This window comes from Mesitornis unicolor, unplaced genomic scaffold (genome assembly GCF_000695765.1).
Source record: "Mesitornis unicolor isolate BGI_N332 unplaced genomic scaffold, ASM69576v1 scaffold24085, whole genome shotgun sequence".
Classification (NCBI taxonomy): Eukaryota; Metazoa; Chordata; class Aves; order Mesitornithiformes; family Mesitornithidae; genus Mesitornis; species Mesitornis unicolor.
The window spans coordinates 1-20,811 of NW_010185154.1; the positions used below are offsets into that span (position 1 = coordinate 1).

Consider the following 20,811-nt stretch of genomic DNA (forward strand, 5'->3'; position numbering starts at 1 on the left):
TTTGGCTCCACTGGGCAGCCCCGGTGCCGCTCTGGTCTCTCCAACCGTGTGAGCGCCTGACAGCTTCCCTGTGTCTGTGTGAGAGCCGCGCAAGGGAGGAGGCTCGGCCGCTTCGCCTCTGTCTGGAGGCCGAGAGCCGCGGAGGAGGCACTGGGTCTGTCTGCAGGTGTGGGGAGCGACACTGGAAGCGCTGCTCTGTGGCAGCAGGGGCTTTGCGAAAATATAATAGCTGGTAACCCAAGTCTCCAAGGAAACGTTCACATTTTCTAGCGGACAGTGGATTTTTTCCAGCTGTGGGTTGTATCGCACTGTGCTCAGTTACAGCACTGAGCCGTAGTGCTGTTACTAACAGGAAGCAGTGCTACGGTTTCTATAATGAGGTGAAGACTGCCTTGTGGGGACAGAAAACATTGTGTGTGCTCTGTTTGCGTATGAAATGCAAACAAAAGAGGGATAAATAAAACTGAACTAATAAACAAAACATAGGTTGAAGCATGAACCCACAGAGGCATTTACGTTGCTGTTACTATAAGCATAGTTCATCTGTGAAGTTTCCCTGCATTATTATTAATGTGAATTTGGAGCCTTTAGGAACAGGGCAGGACAAGCTTGAGACACAGACTATACAGGCATAAAGCAAAAGCTATCGAGCGTAATATCCAGTAATATCCTGACTCTGCTTCAAACAATTACAGTGACTAAATGTTGGTCAGAGAGTAAGAGCTTCAGTATCGTGGGCTCCTTTTTAAATTAGCCATGTTCACTAACAGACAGAGGTTACAGATAGGTAAACAGTCCTAAATGTTTGGGTTTTTTGGTAATACTGTTAAGGGCTGGATATGATTTGGTTAGTTTGTTGTTGCTCCCTTTGGTTTGCTTTTCCACCTTACTCTGAAGACTTGTCAAGTTGCCATTTTCAGAAACAGAACAAGGGGGGCACAACTCTGCTGGGTTTTCCTGCCATTTCCCTTTTTCTGGTATAGTTTAAAAGTAAAGAATAGCTGTCAATATTGTCAGCAAATACCCAGCTCTTTTGTCCTCACTTTGGTTGAGTGAATGCCCTTCTTCCCCATCGCAGTTATTATGCAGACAGCAGTCTTTCATGTTTGTATACAAACACATGCATGCTTTGTGATAATGTTTATACCTTTGTTTCGACAGGTTTTCATTCATAATCCTCATGCCCGAGGGCAGAGAACAAGCATAAACCGAATGGTGCCGAGTAACCAAGATTCGGACATTTCTCTTCTCAACATTAATCAAGGGATCACTTGTCTGGCTTCGGGAGTGCTGAACCCTCAGCTTGGTTATGATTGTCTTCTGGTCGGAACACAGACTAATTTATTGGCTTACGATGTATATAATAACTCAGATTTGTTTTACAGAGAGGTAAGTTGATTTAACTGTCGGGGTTTTTTTAGTGTCTTCATTGTTTTCTTTTTGTTTCCGTTCTGAAGATCACAGTTTTTACATTAGTTTGTCAATTAATTATGCTTCTGTTCTTTGCATTACTTGCATTACTGTATTCAGAACATTTTGCCTTTAGAATACCTGGAATATTCCAAAAGGAAATAAGTGATCATGTTGGAAGCTCTCTCTTGATTTGAGTGCTCTGGTGTCTCATTGCTGTTTCTTTTTCTTGGAACATTTCTTTGTAGGTTTCAGATGGAGCCAATGCAATCGTTCTTGGAAAGCTGGGAAATATTTCATCTCCACTTGCTATTATTGGTGGAAACTGTGCCCTGCAGGGCTTTGATTGTGAAGGAAATGACCTTTTTTGGACGGTAAGGCTATGCGTAGTGCTTTTGATGTTATTGCAAGGTTCTTTCCATGGGACTAATTCCTGTTGATTATTTTTTTATATGATAAATATTAATTTGTTTGTTGAACTGCTCTTGGAACTTTCTTAATTTATCTCAGACCTTTAGCTGTATTTTGGTCGTGTACTCAGTGCGCTCAGATGTTTGAATGTTGACTTTGTTAATTGTTCTGTGGCAGTTGAGATCATAAAAACAGTTTAACTTCTGACAGCTGTAATTGGTATTGAGGATGATCCTTCTTGTTTTAGGTTACCGGAGACAATGTTCGTTCATTAGCGCTGTGTGACTTCAGTGGCGATGGCAAAAATGAGGTTTGTAACCATTTACGTATGAATTCAGCTGTTTTCATGGTCTTGTAGTGAAATTATAATAAAAACCCCAGAGCTTATCAGATGTAACTGCCTTATAGTACCACTTAAAGCCATCCCTGTGTGGAAGTTGTGCCTTTTTCGGGCTCTAGTCTCGCAAAGACATGCACTAATGCTCAGTTCATGTACAGGGAGCTGCTGCTGGTCTCTGGGACTACTTGCAATGTGTAAAACTAGACATAGCAGGGGTCCTTATAGTGTTACTGCTTTGCTTTGGTGGATGAATTGCCAGCTGTAATGGAAAACTTCTCTCTTTACAGTAGGAGAAATACCATGAAGTACCTGTGATCATCATTTGCAAGGCATCCATTTCAGGGGTATTTCTTGACTAGGGTTATAAATACATTTTTACACTTCAGAGAAACAACTTGCAAGCATCTTACATGTAAACTGAGCTCCTGGAAAGCTTTGCTGTGAAGAGCTTTACTTGTGATTAGTGAAAATCAAGGAATCTCTTCACATCCAGTCCTCCTGGTTTTTTGTAGTGACTTGAGGAAATGAAATACTTGGTTTTCTGATTTAAAATGAAGATAGTGATTCTGTGTGTGATTCTGCGATAGCTTCTAACAAGCATTTTGCTGATAAGATGTGAGACAAAGAACAGGAAACAGCTGCCATTCTGATCATGCATCCACGCAATGGATGGATGAGGCTGTGAATTTGTATGGCGTTCTCTGTTGTTGTAAATATTCTTCCATCCTGAATGAATCAAAGGATTGTGCTTAGAAATGTAAATCTTTAAGAAAAATAATGGCTTTCTAGTATACTTCAGATGCAGGTAAATGCGATATTAAATCATCATGGTAGAAGTACTTGGGTTTTGTCATCTGTCTTTCAATTGTAATCATAATTACTTAAGGTTTTCTGTTTAGTTCCTCAAAAATCCTCATTTGGAGTGTTTACTTAGGCCGTGTAATGTTTATAGGAGCGTGTAAAGGGCATCTACACCTTTGGTGTTTTTCATAAAGCTGATACAGACCCTTTGCTCGATTGGGTTCTTGAGGAAATGAAAAAAATCTCAGTTTTTCCAGCCAATTTCTGAACAGCTTCTCATGGGCTATATTTTGTTTATGTGCTGAGAGCTGGGTATGGAAAGTGAAGGCAGTGTATAAAGATTCAGAAACCAGGGTCCTGGAGTATGTCCTTTTTATTCCTTAGCTCGAATAACTATTTTTAAGGTGGATTTTTTTTTTTTCCCCTAGCTTCTTGTTGGCTCTGAAGATTTTGACATCCGGGTGTTTAAGGAAGATGAGATTGTGGCAGAAATGTCAGAGACAGAGGTAAATTACTTCTGGCTAGTGTTTATTATAGTTGCTGATGGAGCTGAAAGTATTGTGTACTGTAAAGCTGCTGTGGTTCAAATTTATTGTGTAGTTAAATAGTTACTTAACTATTTGGCGCAGTATCTATCTGCTAGGACTGCAAAAGTTAAGAGTTTAATAATGTTTTTCGTTATGCACAGGGTCTTTGCTTGCTTTGTTTGCAAACTTTTCACCAGGTTGAGAAAAATAACTGTGGCTCGACTGAAAGTCAGGGCCTGATTAAGGTTACTGGGTTGGGATTGAAGCTCTTGGTGCCTTCTGAGCAAAATAACGTCTTCTACAAGGTTCCCTCAAATGAGTTGATGCAATCATGATGAAGTGTCTTGCCCCTGTGTGTATCCAGGCACTGTGTGACAAGGTAGAAGGGGTTTGCCCAGGAAAAACTGGAGGTTTATGTTGCAATTGGAGTTACACACTGGCTGTATAAACAGGGCTGCGGTGCCTCAAGTAAAGTGTGAGGCTGATAGGTTTATCGAGGGATAAATAAAAGGTGCGGGAGTTGCACTTTAGCTTAAGAACTGAGAGAAGAGCCCCACTGTTAAATTTTAGTTGCATTGAGGAGTTATCTTAGCCTTCTCATGACACATCTGGGCCCAGGGTAGAGTAAGGACATGTTACAGAGCTTTGTCCTTGAAGATATGAGGTCTTTCCACTGCCCAAGTTGGGACTAAAAGGCTTAGTTAGCTGTTAAACCACTTATGAAGAGCTATAAAAGACAAATCCGGGCAGTGTGCTGGAAAGGGAAGCTGTTGCTATAGCCAGAATTGGAACTGGGCCTATAATATGTTCTGCTGTCTGTGCAGCAGCCAGTCTAGAGTCATGTTGTGATCTCTAGCTAAAGGGAAGTTAAAGATCCATTGCTCTCATGTGTGATGTGTTTCCAGATCCACAGTAGAATTGTTTTAAATTCACACCTGCAGAGTCTTAGGAGGCCTGTTACAATCCTGCTGTTCTAGTTTAAAAGGACACAGCTACACCTAAACCTTTCTTTTTAGGAAGGTAAATTCAGGGAGCACTGGCTTTATACATTGTGTTTGTTTTGGAAGGCTTTAGTAGTTTCCATTTTCTGTGTTTAATCACTTACTCTGGTGAAACTGAAGCTGCAGACTGTTGTGATTCTTGAATCTATAAACGGATAATCAGGTGTAAAGGGAGTACTGCTACCTGAGTTTCTGACTGTTGCTGCGGTCTTCTGTCTTTGCTGGGTGCTCACAATTTAGAGGGATTTGTTACTTAGGAAAGGCTTTTTTAGAAGATCATGAGGGGGAAAGATAAAGGGTTTGGAAACCATGTTTTATGGTAAAACAAAATAAATCAAGGCGCACAGTCAGCTGCGTTTAAGAAGCCGGTGAAGGATTTAATTTAAGGAAGTCTCCTGTGCTGTGTTGTACAGAAGACCAGACAGGCAATTGCAATTGTTCGTCCTGACATGAAAATCTCTAGTCTTAGTGTGTGGAAAAACCTGCACTTCCAAGCACTGAGAGCCTGAGCTCAATGAAGAATTATAAGGTGACAGGTCTTAAAAGGAGGGAGAAACAAACTGAGTTATGGCTTGTGGGTCTTGCCCTGGAGCTGTTATTTTTCAGGTAATACCTTGCCTGGTGTTCTAATTGTGTTCTAGAAAACTTCCAACTGTGGGAGATGTTCTTTGTTATCTCACTAATCTTGGGCAAAGATTTTCTACCAAAAATATCTCTAGGGCTTTCCCAACCCGTGTAGTGTTGAACTCCTTAGCATCCTCAGCTCCTGAAGCTTTAAGGAATGTTGTGTGTTTGGAGTGGCTTTTCAATGATGACGTGTTAGCACCGATGGCCACACGAATCCTGTGAGCAGTTGTGTGGCTGCTTGTGGTAGGAAATGTTTGGTCAAAGTACACGGTTTGAGGACAATTCTGCAGTCTTTGCTGGAAGTGTATCTTAGTGCTGGCAATGCAGTTTGTGTGAGGAAATCCTACGAGGGCTTTGGGAATTTCAGACTGATTTTTTAAAATAGTTATCACAGAATGGCTCGGTTGGAAAAGCCCTCTGAGATCATCACGTCCAACTGCTCCTGTCTACCCACTAAACCATATCCTTAAGTACCTCATCTACCCGCTCCTTAAACACATCCAGGGATGGTGACTCCACCACTTCCCTGGGCAGCCTGTGCCAGCTTCTGACGACCCTCTCAGTAAAGAACTTCCTCCTTAGCTCTAACCTGAAGTTAGATATGTCAGTATTTAATTTTTCCTACAGCAGACTGATTTACTGTTTAAGTAGAGTACAGTTCCCATGATAGAGGTTTTATAGTCTGTTCTCTGTTACCTGAAGCTGCAGAAGTTTTCACTCCTGTATCCTCTCTCTCCCTTCTTGCCCCCCACAAGACTGTTACTGCACTTAGCCCCATGTATGGCAGTCGGTTTGGCTATGCACTCGCTAATGGCACAGTCGGAGTTTACGACAAGACATCCCGCTACTGGAGGATTAAGGTTAGTCCCGTGTTGGAATCACTGAGAGCTTGAAGGCTGCTAGGAGATTTGGTCCCTAATCTCAGGTTTTTCTGACGTTATCCCAACTCCTCGGATGAATTTGAAATTTTCTGCTGAGCATGGAGCTTAATGTAATTTTGTTCTTACAAAACCTATTTTTATAGATACCTGCAAAATTAATACCGTGTCAGTTCCTTCAGTGCTTCTGGGACTACTGGTGATGGTTTAAACAACCCTGATACAACCGTACAACTAGTGCTGCTTCAGCTTTGCAGGGTTGTTTAAGCCACAGAGAAATTTGAGTTCACGGCTAGAAAATGCCTCTGGCTGTATTGTTAAACCAATAAACTGTTTTTCAGAGAGTGAATTAATCTTGTATTGTCTATGTTTGAAGCTAATTTTTTGTATCAAAGCAATTTGCTGCTGTAGCGAATCATATTGACAAGGTCCTTTCTTGATGCTCATTTTAATATTCTTTATACAATACAGATTAGGACAGTCTATTTAATAGTAATAAGAGAAAAAGGATTCCTTAGGAGGTGGCAGGAAGAGGCTAATGGCTTGAGTCAGTGATCTCGTTTTATGGCAGTGTTAAAGCCCTGATTTTATTTTATTTTTTCCCCTAGAGAATTTGGCTTTTCACACTTTGTTTTCGTGAGTTCTAATCATGTGCCTGGATGAAAATGTATCAGGTCCTTTGAGAGCAGTGGACTAGATTTGTAAAGCAAGGGCTAAGATTTCAGAGGCAGATGTGATGTTACAGATAGCGGTGCTCAGACTTCCTGTTAAGAATTTTTCTTTTCCTTTCTGTAATCTCTGTAGCCTCATACTTACGTGTCGTGTATGTTTCAAGTATATGCAATTTAGAAAACATACCAAGGCTTAATTTGTTCCTTTTTTTTCTGACCTCAGTCTAAGAACCATGCAATGAGCATTCATGCTTTTGACCTGAACTCTGATGGTGTGCCTGAGTTGATCACTGGCTGGTCCAATGGGAAGGTGAGTTTATACAGGGGGGAAATGAGGAGCTGAACATCTGGCAGCTGTGTTTGAACAAGGGTCTTAAACTGTCTGAAGGAGAACAGCAAAAATCAAAAAGACTGTTGAAAACTGAGTGCCAAAGAGCCACTGCAGTAAACCTCGTTTGGCTGGTGCATCCTGCACCAAGTGCAAGATCAGAGAAAAGCTGCTTCCTCGGCTTAGTCCATCGCTAAGGTGTGGTAAGTTGTTCCCATGGTAGCGGAGATCGCATGCCACATCCTGGAGCTCCTGAGTATCTCTTCTCAGCTGTGCCTTGAGCACATGCTAATAATCCTCTGTGGTGCTTCCTGAATGTTCTCAGACTGCGGGGGGGACGGAGCGGTTGTGTAACAGGAGAGCAGCGTCAGTCTTGGCTATGGCAGGATTAATCAAGCATTGTTTAATTTTATGTAAAGACATTCTATGCATCTCAGTCCCAGTCTCTTAAGCCTGGTGCTTGGTATTCCCCTCTGCCAGAAGTGACTGTTCTAGTTTCCAAATCTCTCCTGGACACAGCTTGCCAGTTTTTTTTTGGTAAAGCTATGCTGCTTTCTTCACACCTCTCATTACTCTCATTAGCCTGGGGGAATTTAATTAACTTCATATCAAGCTGGCAGTCTAGAGCCCAGATATGTTGTAACTTATGTTGGATTAGGTGTATAACATTGTTAAAGACAGAACCTCTCCTTGCTTTACTCTTTGTTCTTTTCCACTGGCAGTCTCTGCCCTGCTTGTTGTTTTGAAACAGCCCCCAGCTCCTAGAAAGACTTAATGCTGAGTCCTGTGCTTTGGAAAAGACACTGCACGGAGCTGAGCCCTCTCTCTGTTCTTCTCCAATGAAAGATAATTCAAGGCTGTGATATTTGTGAATAAAAATAATTCATCATACACAGACTGCAGCTGAGAGATTGTGGATACCGCATTAAAGTTTTTTCTGGTTTAGTCCCATCATTGCTGCATTCAGGAGTGCATAATCTTCCTAGTGCAGACTTGCAGCCCCCTTCTTTCTTCCTTTTGTTTGTAGCTTAGGGAAGTGTCTCTGCAGTTCCTTCTAGCTGAGTCTGTCTAGAGGTCATTTCTTGATGGTATTTTTTCATGTGTGTTGTTCTGATCAGCAGAGCTGCAAGCTGAGCTGCAAGTTCACCTGCAGTTCTGTGAGTGCAGCTGGCTTCTGGTTAACAGCTCAGACTATGGCATGAGGTATATTTTGGATATAGCTTTCCTGTTCATGCTGTGCCTTGGAACTCTTTGTTGTTCCAGGTTGATGCACGCAGTGACCGAACTGGGGAGGTCATCTTTAAGGACAACTTTGCTTCCTCCATTGCAGGGGTGGTGGAAGGGGATTACAGAATGGATGGAAGCACCCAGTTAATCTGCTGTTCAGTTGATGGTGAAGGTAAGAGCATCGTTCAGGATATTAATTTAGTACACAATAGTGCCAGGCACATCACGTCATCTCAGATCAGCTAAACGTTTCAGTTCCATAAGCAAGTTTGTGTGCCAGATTCCCTTTACTTTATGGGAGGTTAAGGGAATTTTGACTTACGCTATCTCTAAACAGGATTTTGAATATTGCTTTCTCTGTGATAATCAGCATGTGTTTCATTATGATCCAAGAAGCCATCAAAATTAGTTTGCCTAACAGAAGTCCCATCTAATAATGCAAAGATAACTACATGCAGTACAGACCATGGTTCTTCAGGCAACATTGTTATAGATAAATGTATAGAAAATCTTTTCTCCTATTTGTGATAAGTTTTTGGTTGCTATACAGAGAGCTAAGGGTGTGTGTATTTTGGTTTTCTTCCAAGGGAGAATAGTTTTTTAATTAGACGTTTCAGTTGGTAACAACTCTTTGTTTCCTGGAAAATGTTGTCCCGAGACTGGAGAACTGGTGAATTTATCCCACCATGCATTCAGAAAGTCAGGCCTGGTTTCAATGAGTGGAAACAAATATGATCACAGATTATTTAAATAAGCTCAGCATGAATTTCCAGGGATGGCTCCAGGAAAGACAACTGGTATGATTATCCGACTGCTTGGCGTCAGTGGCCTGAGACAAGCAGGTCTGGCACAACCTATTTGGAACAAAAGCCTGTCCTTGTTAAATAGCAAGTGTTTTGCTGTCTGTCTTAATCACAGGCTTTGGGGATATGCTGTGCTTTGGCTTCAGCACATAAACCTTTTTCCCAAGCTTGCAGAAGAGGAGCGCTGTACCCAGTTCTGAAGATACCTCATCCTAGCAAGTCTATGTAGGTTAATGTCTCTGAACGTGATCATCCTTTTCTGATGCGTCCATCATACCCAAACCTTGGCACAGTGGGGATCCCTTTAGGCTGGAGCATTTAGGTGTTACTAAATAGTAATAGCTCTGTTGTTGGGCTTATATGAAGAATGCATTCTCATAGTCTTTGTCATTAATCCTTTCATGTGAGGTGTTCTGTGTTTCGGTGTATTTTCTGTCTTGCTCTCATTTTAAATGAACAAATCACTCAGAAATAATACAGCGAGTCCTTTCCTCAGAGGACAGCGTGGATGCTGGATGCTTTTCAAGTTCCCTGCAACTTTTTATGGGAGTTAAGCAGTCAGACAGCGTATTCTTTGCAGGATTAAGATTTTGTCAGCTGCAATCAGAGCACGCAGCCCTAGAGCAAAATGGAAGTTTCTAGCAAGTGTCTCTGTCTCATCATCTGCTCAGCTCTTTGGTCTCCACAGGCAGTTGGAGGTATTTCCATAACTCTGGGTTCCACTGGGCTACTGGGAAACAGGTCTTACCCCTTGAAGTGAAGTATCCTGTGATTTGGGGAAAAACTAATGTGGGTAAATCTTGTTTGCTGGCTGATTGACAGTGACTTACAGTTGCTTCAAACAGTAACAGCTCCTCTTAGCAGCTCTAGAAATCCAGGTACACGTTTTATTAATTTTGCATAATTGCGAACTTGCCTAAGCACCTGAAAGAAGGATTGCAGTGGGAATCCTCTCGCAAAAGAACTGGGCACTGCACTTGTCTGGTCAGGTGAAGACAGCTTAAAGGCAGGTTGGAAATTCACCTTTTTTTCTTTTTTTAAATGTGCAGTTCTCTTATGCTAATCACCAGGAAAGTCTGAGCCTCTGTGGGTGTAAATCAAGGCTCAGGTTTTCAGCTGACTGATACCAAAGCCCAGAATTGGTGTCTGCTGCTGAGGTGCTACAAGGGGGTCTTGTTACAGAAACTCAAGTTTTGGGGGGGCTGTGAAAGGCTTTGCTGAAATTGAGTGTTTTGTTTCTGTGCAGTCCGAGGGTATCTGCCAGGAGGTGAGGAGATGAAAGGGAACCTAATGGATACAAGTGCTGAGCAGGATCTGATCCGAGAACTTAGTCAAAAGAAACAAAATCTGCTACTGGAATTAAGAAATTACGAGGAAAACGCAAAGGTACTGCTTAAACAATGTGTAGGGCCAAAGCACACCTTCCTATTGCTGTAAATCCAGGGTAATCTGGGAAGTGGTCGTGGGGCACTCCAGCCAAGTCAGAGCTGTCACCTGTTAGGATGCAGCAAGATTGTCTGCTGGGGATTCCTGCTTCTGCATCTGGCTTGTTCCCTGTGCAAGTTCAGAACTTGCTTTTTGTATTTTAATGAGTAATATTTTCCTTGCTCTGTCAGTTTGCCAGGGCAGTTGTGTTTACTGCTGGATTCTGTTCAGCCCTGTGCTTTGACTTATGACTATGAGTCGTAATTTTCAATGCATAAACCAGCTTTTGGGGGTTAGAGGGGATTGTGTGAGAGAGGATCAGGAAATTCGGTGAGGGCTGGGAGGACTGCCAGGGTGTGGGAACTGCGCTTGTGGCTTGGTGGTGAAGGTGCAGAAATAGCTCTGCAAAATAGTCTGAGGAAAGAGCGTACTCATATTTGAACTGTAAATGCCCACCATAGCAAAAGCATGGAATTATTTAAGCTTGTGCTGAAAACTGAATATATGTTAAGTGCTTTTTTGAATAAAAGTTTGGGTACAGAGCTGAGCTCCAGTAACAATAAAGCACTTGAACAAATTGTAGCACAAGTGTTCACAGCTCCACACCTAATTCAGCTGCTGTTCATAGCTACGTGAAGTGTCTGGGAATTGCTGAAACACAGCCTTGTCCTGCAAGAAAAGAGAGCTGACTTGTGCGTATGTTTTCTAGGTTGTTTGAATTAAAATCTTGACATTCTGGTACTGAAGGGTATGTGTTTTGCAGCAGGCAGACCTGAACACTCAGTTGAAGGAAGCTGATGGGCAGAGAGGTGTGATTCCAGCAAATACCCAACTCCAGACAGCACTCTCTGTTAATCTGGGCTCTGACAGCCAGTCTGCCCATGTGGAGCTATGTATTTCCACCACAAATGGTGAGTGGTAACCGTTGACATTAATTTCATGTAAATTCATGTAAATGTTTAGTTATATTTAGCTGGTGATTTGCCTGTCTCCCCTTTATTGTCTGTATCTTCCCCTTTGTGATTTCCTTCCTTTCACAGAGTTTTGAATCAAGCTGTGTTCCTTTGATGGCTCTCAGAGGAGAGGAATTTGATGGAATTTGTTTCTTGTGTGTTATTTTCCAAGGCAATTAACATTTAATTTGGATGAAAGGAGTCTTGGTGATCCCTGCAACACTCCTTGTGTTGACTCTAAACATTAATCTACAACCATGTTAGTGAGGGTGTTGCATGAATGCAGCTGGACCTCAGCTGGCTTTATATGCAAAACTGGAACGACCCCAAGAGAGCAAATCCACCTAGCACCAGGTGTGCTGAGGATGCAGTTAGGTCCAGGTGTGGTCATGCTGGTCATTTGGGATGTTTTAATAATTCAGAGGAGGGGTGTGAAAAGTTGGCTGTGCTTAATTCCGAAAACAGCGGTGGTTTGTTGCCGGAGGACAGGTATTAATTTAAGAATTCCTTTTTCTTCCTGTTGCTAAGACACAATCATCCGTGCGGTGCTGATCTTTGCTGAAGGCATATTTGAAGGAGAGAGCCATGTGGTACACCCCAGTCTTCAGAACCTCTCGGGCTGTGTTCGCGTTCCCCTTACTCCACCCAAAGATGTCCCTGTGGATTTGCACATCAAAGCCTTTGTGGGTTACAGGAACAGGTGAGTTTTGTGTTGTGATCTCTGCTGGTCTCTAGAGCTGTGTGACCAGGTAACAGCAGTGATGTGGCTTCATGCTTGTCCCATGGGAAGGACACCGTTAATTCCCTGGTGCCCCACTTTGCTGTGTTACTGGAAGGAGAGCTGGAATGCTTTCCTAAAAACACTCTTGCACCTGTGATGCTGAGCTCTTCTCCGGATAAAGTCTAAATGCTCTGGAGTCACTGGGACCTGCTGTGCTCTGCCTTTCCCTGAACAAGGAGGCATGTTTTGAGAGCTAGCCAGTCACTGCAGAAAGAACGTATGAGCCTATAATTTCCTTCTTGTTTTCTCTATTTTTCTTTATTATTGCTTTTAATAAGAGTTCACTGAACCTGTAAAGAAGATACTCAGTTACACAGTAAAATTTTAAATGTGTAAGCATAGAGAATATATTTCAGTGGAGGGATTATGGAAAATGTAAGCAATGGTGAGGAATCGTTCAACCTCATGATGTGATAAGCCTGGAATTTCCAAGTTTCAGTGGTTTTTCTGGGAAATGGTAAGCAGCTGATTACCTGACTGGAAGCTGCCGATGTCAGTAGCCAGATAAAAAATAACCAGGAGTAACAATAGGTGAATCTTTGGTATGTTAGTCACTGTCTCTATTTTTCCTTTCAATTGCTTCCAGCACACAGTTCCATGTATTTGAGTTGACAAAACAGCTTCCCCGCTTTTCAATGTATGCCCTGAGCAGCCCAGACTTGGCCACGGAGCCCCTGAGCTTTGTTAACTGTACAATGAATGAGAGACCACAAAGGGTGAGTTTCTGCTCTGCTTCCTGTTTCCCAGCCCTGCGTACAGATACTGCAGGTGGAGGGTTTGCAATTAGCTTGAGATTTCTGAGGGCAAAGGAGAAATAACGCAGTGAACTGCACTGCTGGCCGTGGGAGTCTGTGTATTACCACTTGACTCAGTGCATTTTTTTCCTTTCCTTCTTTAAAAGATGTCTCAGTAGAGGCATTCTGTGCTTTGGGAATTCCTGCAGGAACTAATGGCCTGAGAACTTGAGGTGTTTCAGAAGTCATCTTGTTTGCTGTGTGACAGTTGATGGAGTGCCAGCAGCAGGAGCCCTGTAGTGAGTGATGAACTCTGTAAATGAGCAGAGAACAGGAAAAAGGCAGTCCAGTGCCCAGATAATGGCTCAGATTCCTAACAAATGAGCAGCAGTGCTGCAGCTTTGACTCTACAAGATCTGAATTGTGGGATGGCAGTCACTAGAGCCGATTATTTCCCTCATAACTTTAGGGCTCTGTCATGTTTCCATGATCTTTACTGCATGGCCAAGGCAAAAAACAAGGTGAAACAAAACCTTCCTTTAAATTCTTGCAGTAGAACCAAGCCTTGCTTCCCAGCTTTCTCCAGTCTCCAGGTCTGGGCTTTTGTTTTGACCTTGGGCTGGGATCTCTGGATGTTGGATTTGATTTTCTTAGGAATATTCAGCTCTGGAGCAGGAAGTCAACTGTCCCCATTCTAACAAGTTCATGGCATGAGTTTAGGGGATGAAATTTAGTAAACAAAATTTCCAGAGTACCCTGGACAGAGCGTAGCAGGGACATGGTGTGGTTCTCCAAGCGTTCCACACAGGTGATGGCTGATGCTCTTCGTTTTATTTTTGGAAGGTTGTAATGTGGCTGAATCAGAGCTTCTTGCTGCCAGAGGATGCGGAGTTTCAGAGTGCTCCCTTTCAGGTTTGCTTCACTTCCCTTCGTAATGCAGGACAGCTCTGCATCAAAATCAAGCCTGGCGGAGAGGTGAGTACCTTCATGAACAAGGGGAACACCCGTTTAATTGTACTCTGGTGAAACTTAAGGGTGGTACCAACACCAGGCAGTGAAAATGAAGAAGGACTGAACAGGCAGAGGAAGTATTCATGTTTTAGGGATGTTTCTGGAAACTTTTGGGACTGTTTTACTGTTAGTGTGTAAAATTCCAGGGTGAGTTAATGAAGAAAACTGCTTAGCCTACGGATCTGCAAGAAAGTATTTGTTCCCACACAGAGTGGTTTCAGGGAGCCATAATTTGAGGCACAGAAGCTGCTTGTAACTTTTGCACTGGTCCTGTATGCACAGATGCCTCTTTGCCCTAGGCCTGTTTGAAATCAGTGTCTCTTCATCTATTAAAAGCTTTAGAGCTTGCTCATGCAACAATTTTCCCTCTTGGTAGAATGAACTGCTTTGAGCCTGACTATTGGAGAGACAGCCCTGCTGGGTAGTCTGGGGAGGGGTTTTGGCATGGAAAAGTGCTGAAGTGCTTTCTTTCCTATCTAACAGATTTCCATCAACACGGATGACATTGATCTGGCTGGTGACATTATCCAGTCATTGGCCTCCTTTCTGGCCATTGAAGATTTGCAGGTGGAAGCAGATTTCCCTGCGTACTTTGAGGAGCTGCGGAAGGTGTTGGTCAAGGTAAGGAGGCGTCGGAAGTTTCTAAAATGGCAGCTAAGCAGTCACAGGGGGCATTTGTAAGACAAGATCTCTAAACTGCTTTATCTCCTTCATGGAAATCAGCCAGCAATGGTTCGCTGTTATGTTCTGTGTAAAGAATAATGAGGTACCCTCAACTTTGTTCTGTAGAACAGGCCCTTGGTCTCCAGCAGCTGATAGTTTAGAATAATGTCAATATATTACCTGGGAGACTGAGCTGTGGATTTGGATCAGGGTGTAAGGTCTGTATCTGAGCCTCATCATCCCCTTCTCAGGGCCAGGGTACTGCTCTGGCAGCCAGGGAGTGAGGGGAAGGAGGACGGTCCCAGGGATGCTGGTAGGTTAAGCTGGGCTGTTATTTCCTATTACACTGGGCTGAGGTGTAGCTTGAACCATTACCTGTATTCCCCTTCTGACTGTTTGCCTTGCACAGGTGGATGAACACCACACCGTGGATCAGAGGCTCACTGCCGACATGGCTGAACGCTCCAACCTCATCCGCAGCATGCTGGTTCAGGCAGAAGACGCACGACTCCTGGGAGACATGTGAGCAATTCCTGCTTAGCTTGTGTGTTTTGAGTTTAGAGTGGCCAGTCTTGGCCGTGTGAGCACAAAACAACATTTACATGATACAGGGGTTGCCTAGTTACAACTCTTGATGTAGAACTGGTACCTTTGCTGGTCACACCGTGAGCTCTTCTTGAGCCTTGTCTTGTTCTTTAGGTGGAAAACCAGTCTGGGGAAGGCAAAAGGGCAAAGGTAGGGTCTTAGCATAGAGCCAGTGGGGTTAATCGACCTCAAGATGGATTAGAAAAGAAACATTAAGGGAAGAAAGCAGTAAAGCTGTCTGTGGTGTGTGAACTTTTGAGAACACCAAGAAAGAGACTGTAGGTGTCAGTCCTTTCAGTCTGGCTTGCTGTGTTCTCCTGCTAGTTTCCTATATGGTCAAGGGAAGCGGTGAAGAGGTCTGAGCCACTGCAGAGCAGTGTTAGTTTCGCTGGGGAAAGTGGCATCTCCTCTGTGGATTGCCAGATAAAGGAACTGCAAAAATAGACTAAATAGACCTTTTTTTTTTCTTTTCAGTAGAATAATGAGTATAAGCAGCATGTCTAGACAAGTCTGTTGTCTTGTAGCTGGCAGGCATACGGGTAACTGTGGTAGGCATCACAACCACGCAGCGCTACACCTGTCTGTTGACAAACCAGGAGTGACTTCCTTGTCCGCAGAGATGCAAATAACTGGACTGATTGTTCCCCCAGGAAAAACATGAAGACGCGGTACGTCGAGCTGTATGATCTTAACAGAGATTTAATAAATCAGTACAAAATTCGTTGCAACAATCACACGGAGCTGTTGAATAACCTGAAAGCTGTGAATCAGGCAATCCAGAGGGCTGGGCGGTTACGTGGTAAGTGTGTGTGGAAACGGGGAGTCTTGGACGCCAGCGAGGCAGATAAGATGCGTCTCAGAGGCCACCTGGGTTAGTTAAATGACTTCAGGGTTTGTGGCCTGAAGCTAAATTAGTAGAAGTAATCTTTCATTTTTCAGTCATAGCCAATTGCCTGTGAACTGTGAGTGTCCAGTGTCATCAGGGCTCACAGCTTCAGAAAGAACAGTTCAAAGCAGTGGTGTGGAAACTGATAATTTTGTTGAACGCAGTTTAAAAATGTTTTTAAAGTAGTGTTTCTGTTCTTCATCTACAATTCTGCTTTAAAGTGAAGCTATGAACTTAAGCAAGGCTGTTTGTCTATATTATCAGCTTTGTAGGTCTTTGAGGAAGGAGGTATTATTTTGTGTTTACAGCATTCCCCTTTCAACAAGCCCTTTAGGCTCTACTATAATAGAGGATATATTATATGCTGTAATACTATAATATAATACAGAAAAATCTTCTTTCAAGAAAGGATTGTATTTATGTATTAGAAAAAGGTGACACTGTTTAAAAATATTTGAAAGAAACCCCTACATTTTGAGACTAGACCTACTGAGTATCTTTACCAGTTTCTTACTCGGTAACTTTCCTCTTTTTGCCTTTACAGTTGGCAAACCCAAAACACAAGTGATCAGCGCTTGTCGGGATGCGATCAGAAGCAACAACTTTAACGTGCTCTTCAGGATAATGCGTGTGGGAACAGCCTCTTCTTAGAACGGCTGGAGGAGCAGCAGCTGCAGTGTTTCCATGCAGCTGGCAGATTACAGACCAGTCACGACAAGGGGTTCATTGAGTCCCTACTTCACTGTAGTGTGAAGTAATTGCAAAGGTAGTGTTTTAGTTAAGCCATCAGGCAATAAATGTTACGCAGGCCAAAGGACAGCAGACTTTGTGAAGAGAGCAACAGAGTTTTAAGTGCAGATATGGTATTTATGCAAGAGAAGTATAACCTTGGAGCAGTTATTTTTCTTACAGTAATTTATTTATGTATTTTAATATATTTTGTAGTTAAGACGTCAGCATTTTTCATTAAAACATAGACTGGTTTTTATGCTTTTGGTCTGATTTAGCTGGGGAGATGCGCACAGTTAAGTTTATTTGTTGAAAAACGTTTCTGGTTTTGCTGCGTAGTCTCTGCACACACTGAGCTGGGCTACGCCTGGTACTGCACTTGTGTTGTTAAGGACCTGGAGGTGGGTGAGGAGTCGTAACCTGAAACACTGGACCAGGGGGCTGCTAACTTTGGAACGGGGTTTTAGGAACCTGTTGCCAGCTCCTGGCCTGTTTCCCAAGCAGAGTTCTTCTGTGTCAGAGAATCCCACATTTCATTGCAGGGATGTGCTGCTCTTTGGGTAGACTGCAGTTCAGTGCACTAGAAGCACCGAAGGGATAACAGCTCTTTGCTGGCTTTTAAGCCAGAAGATTTCTGATAGCTGTCCAGCTGCGGGATCCACGCAGGTAGGAAGCAGTTTGTTCCATATCCGACACTCTCCCCACACCTGGATTGCAGGAAGTTTTGCTTTCTGCTGCTCATTCCATGCTACTGGAGATGCTGGGGTGGGCAAGGGTGCATTTCGGGAACAACAAAACCAAGCTACACACCCAAGCTGGTGCATACTCATGAAGAGCTGGCAATACTTAATAGGATCAAAAGAAGGCATTAAAAAAATCTCTTGGCTTCTGGCTCAAATGTCTTCATTAGTTCTGGGACTTCTTAGAATTGGATTAAATATTACAGTAAGGCTGGATTTTTAGATCTAAAGATATTTTAGAACCTTTGCCAAAGCAAGTTTCTTCTAGAAGCTAAAAATACCCTGCACAGGATGGAAGTTGGTCCCCAGTGCTTCGAGCTCCCGTGTTGGCCGTGGGTCGGTGTTTGCAGTGTGGCTGTGGAGGGGGCAGTCCCCCTCTGTGAAATGAAGTTCTGTGGTAGCTTGGTCTGTCTCGTACTTGCCAATACTGAATTAAAGTGGCCCAGCGTTTGTTACAGAGCAGCCGATTAGCACGCGGTCAGTTGAATGGGGACTGTAATTCCTGCGATACGTTTTAATCCCCAGAACGGCCCCTTGCTGCTGCCTGGGCCTTTTCAGCACGGAGAGCTGCGCTGCCAGGAGCACAGGTCTCTGTGACTTCACATCTGCAGCCGGAGCTCATTTGAATCCTTTTAAGAACCTGGTTGTTAGTCAAATCCAGCTCCTTGGTAAAAGGGTGGTGAGCCACCCATGCTGTTCTAAGCAAGCAGCTTTAACTCTTGATTATGGAGCAGTCTCCTGGCGTACGTGCTGGGCTTTCTGCCACCTGCTGTACCTGTTCCCACTGCGCCAGCCTCTTTTGTTCTTTGCTTTAAAATCCTAACGCTTGCTTACTTACCTTTAGGTAGTTCTTTCAGGGGTAAGAGAGTGACTCTGATCAGGAAGCAGCTTTCCCATCAGCCTGATCCCCAGGGCTGCACACCAGGCGCTTCCAGTAACAGCTCTGCTTTGCTCTTGGCAGCGAGGCCAGTCCTTCGGTCACAGCCCAGACCTCTGATAAGGCTGATTTCCCCCAGCTAAGTCTCTGACAACAAATCTGTCCTTTATTTTCCTGTAAAAACAACTTTTATCTTTGCCAAATGTACAATCTTGAGCTGAAGTGATACCAGGTTTGCAGTTGCCTGTTGAAACAAAGCAGCCCTTGGCTGTCTGCAGCAGGAGGCTGACGTAAGCTGAGCCTGCACTGGGGTCTGTAGCAGCCACCTTCAGTGTCCAAGTTCCAGTTTGGAGTTTGAAAAAACCAAAACAGTTGACAGCTTGACAACAGGTTATCTCATTTCACTTTTTACTTGTTCCTCCAAGTCCCATGGGTTGCTGCTCGTCTTAATTAACAGTAATTCACTACCTGGTGTCAGAACTTCTTTGCTGTGTGTTTGTGAAGGCCGAGATGGCTCCTTCAGTCTGGTTGTACAGCGAAACTGTTCTGCCTCACTCCTTACCCAGTTGTTCCTGTTTTCAGCTACTCAGCAAACTGACAGCTACCAAATCCCTAAATATCTGTTGTGAAGTACTTGAGCGACTCAGAACTTAACAAACCAAAAGCTGCTGGCACCCTGCATCAAATGCCAGGCTTTGGAGGTGCGTTCAGCTGGTGGAAATGCGAGTCCTTGTGCAGCCGAGCTGAGCGACGTCTGCACGAGTCCGTCTTGCCTGGTCTCTCTGCTGCTCACACTCCAGAACTCTCCTCACTTACCACTCTCAATCCTATTTTTCTGTATTGTTCTACTGACTCATTTTGTGGGTATGTATATATTTAATATTCCTATTTCTTTCCATAATAATGAGTACTTTACAAGCAAATTGTAAATATAGATTTGTATCCAGCAAGAGCATCTGTAGAGAGGGCTCCTGTTATTGGTGCAGTCTAAATTAAGACCTCTCTTCCCTCAGTAGCTCACAGTGTTTGAAATTTTGGTGAGCGGAGTCTTTCCCCTGTCCCTGCAGCACCAGCCACCCATGGCGCTGCCTTTGGCTTTTGGCACCGAGCGGGAAGGGTGGGAGAGCGGAGTTGTGTTCATTTGTACATCTCTGAATGCTAACTGCAAATTTGGCTTCTTAAATTGCTTCATCTCAGGCACTGGAGGCAGAAGGGTGGCTCCGTGTGTGATCAGAGATTTGGGCTCGCTCAGGTAGAGGCTGGTGTGCCCTCTAGTGTTTTATTTATGATTCAAAAGCAGCAAGCTGCAGAGAGCCCAGCTTCTTCCCAGACTTCTGGGACAGTGTTCCACAATCTACCAAGCACTCTCAGGCTCACAATGCTGTAGAATAAGTGACTTTCCCCTCCAACCCCCCCCTTTGAAACCTCCATTACTTATCTCTTTCTGCTGGAGCAGCTCAGGGTAGGAACTACTTCCTTCCCAAGAAGAGCTGCTGCCTCAGAAACCAACAATTCATAGTCCTCACTTCCAGATTAGTTTCTAGCTCCATCCCCTTGTCTTTGTCAGTAGCATAAAACAGCAGCAAAGGAATATTACAGCTGAGCAAGAAAGACTGCAGTGCCTGGAGAAGCCAGCTTAGGGAGTTGAGTCAGAGCAGAAACAAGATGCAGACCTCGCAACGGCAGCTCAGTGCAGCCGCCCTCCCTGCCCTGCAGTGCAGGAGGGAAGAGCTGGAACTGAGCAACTGCTTGGTCCAGGCCTGAGCCCACACTGAAACTGCAGTCCTGCACATCCCTCACTGAATGGCTTCGTTGTCCCCTTGCTCTGGCACCAGCAGGGGCTGACACCTTTGGCTGTGGAAGCAGCTTCGTGTTTCAGTGCTTCATTTTTTGAACCTCATGTGCTGCAATGGCAGCAGACCCAGGACAAAACGTGAGGTAAGGCCACGCTGTCGGTGACCTTCCTACTGCCTGTGGACCCCAAACCAGGAGGTGAGTCACCACCCCCTGCTGTCAGCCCACCAGCCCTGTTCTGAGGCTGGAGCTACAGCCATGTCACATCTGACGCAGAGAGCCACCCATGGACCCTCACAGGCAGAGCACACAGGAGCTGGTCTCTCATCTATTTAGCTTGTAAATTCTTTGCAGAAAGGGCTGCAGTAGGGTCTGTCTGCACAGCATTTAGCATAATGAAGTCCTGTTCCTTGTTACAGTGCCAGGTCCTCAATGCCAGCAGCTTTACAGCCTCCCTGTCTGCCTTCCCAACTCCACAGAGTCGTGCAGCTGGAAAAACCTCCCATTTCCCATGGCAGCTCCTTTATTTCAGCCTTTATAAACAGTGAACACAAAGCCCCAGAAAATGTCCTGGGCATTTTGTAACACAACTTGCCCAACCAGACTTTG

The 20,811-nt window shown here is 44.0% G+C and overlaps 1 protein-coding gene across 1 annotated transcript; it reads left to right on the forward strand.

The window, feature by feature from the left end:
• Positions 1-1,161: 1,161 nt before the first annotated feature.
• Positions 1,162-16,842, forward strand: BBS2 (Bardet-Biedl syndrome 2; the record flags this gene model as incomplete). The annotated part of the gene is made up of 16 exons (XM_010184750.1): positions 1,162-1,389; positions 1,659-1,784; positions 2,069-2,131; positions 3,391-3,468; positions 5,873-5,977; positions 6,890-6,976; positions 8,258-8,393; positions 10,271-10,410; positions 11,216-11,360; positions 11,931-12,102; positions 12,770-12,899; positions 13,761-13,892; positions 14,412-14,549; positions 15,001-15,113; positions 15,827-15,975; positions 16,607-16,842. Coding segments are annotated over 16 exons (2,049 nt in total), but the record flags the coding sequence as incomplete, so codon positions are not given.
• Between the last annotated feature and the right edge of the window lie 3,969 nt (positions 16,843-20,811).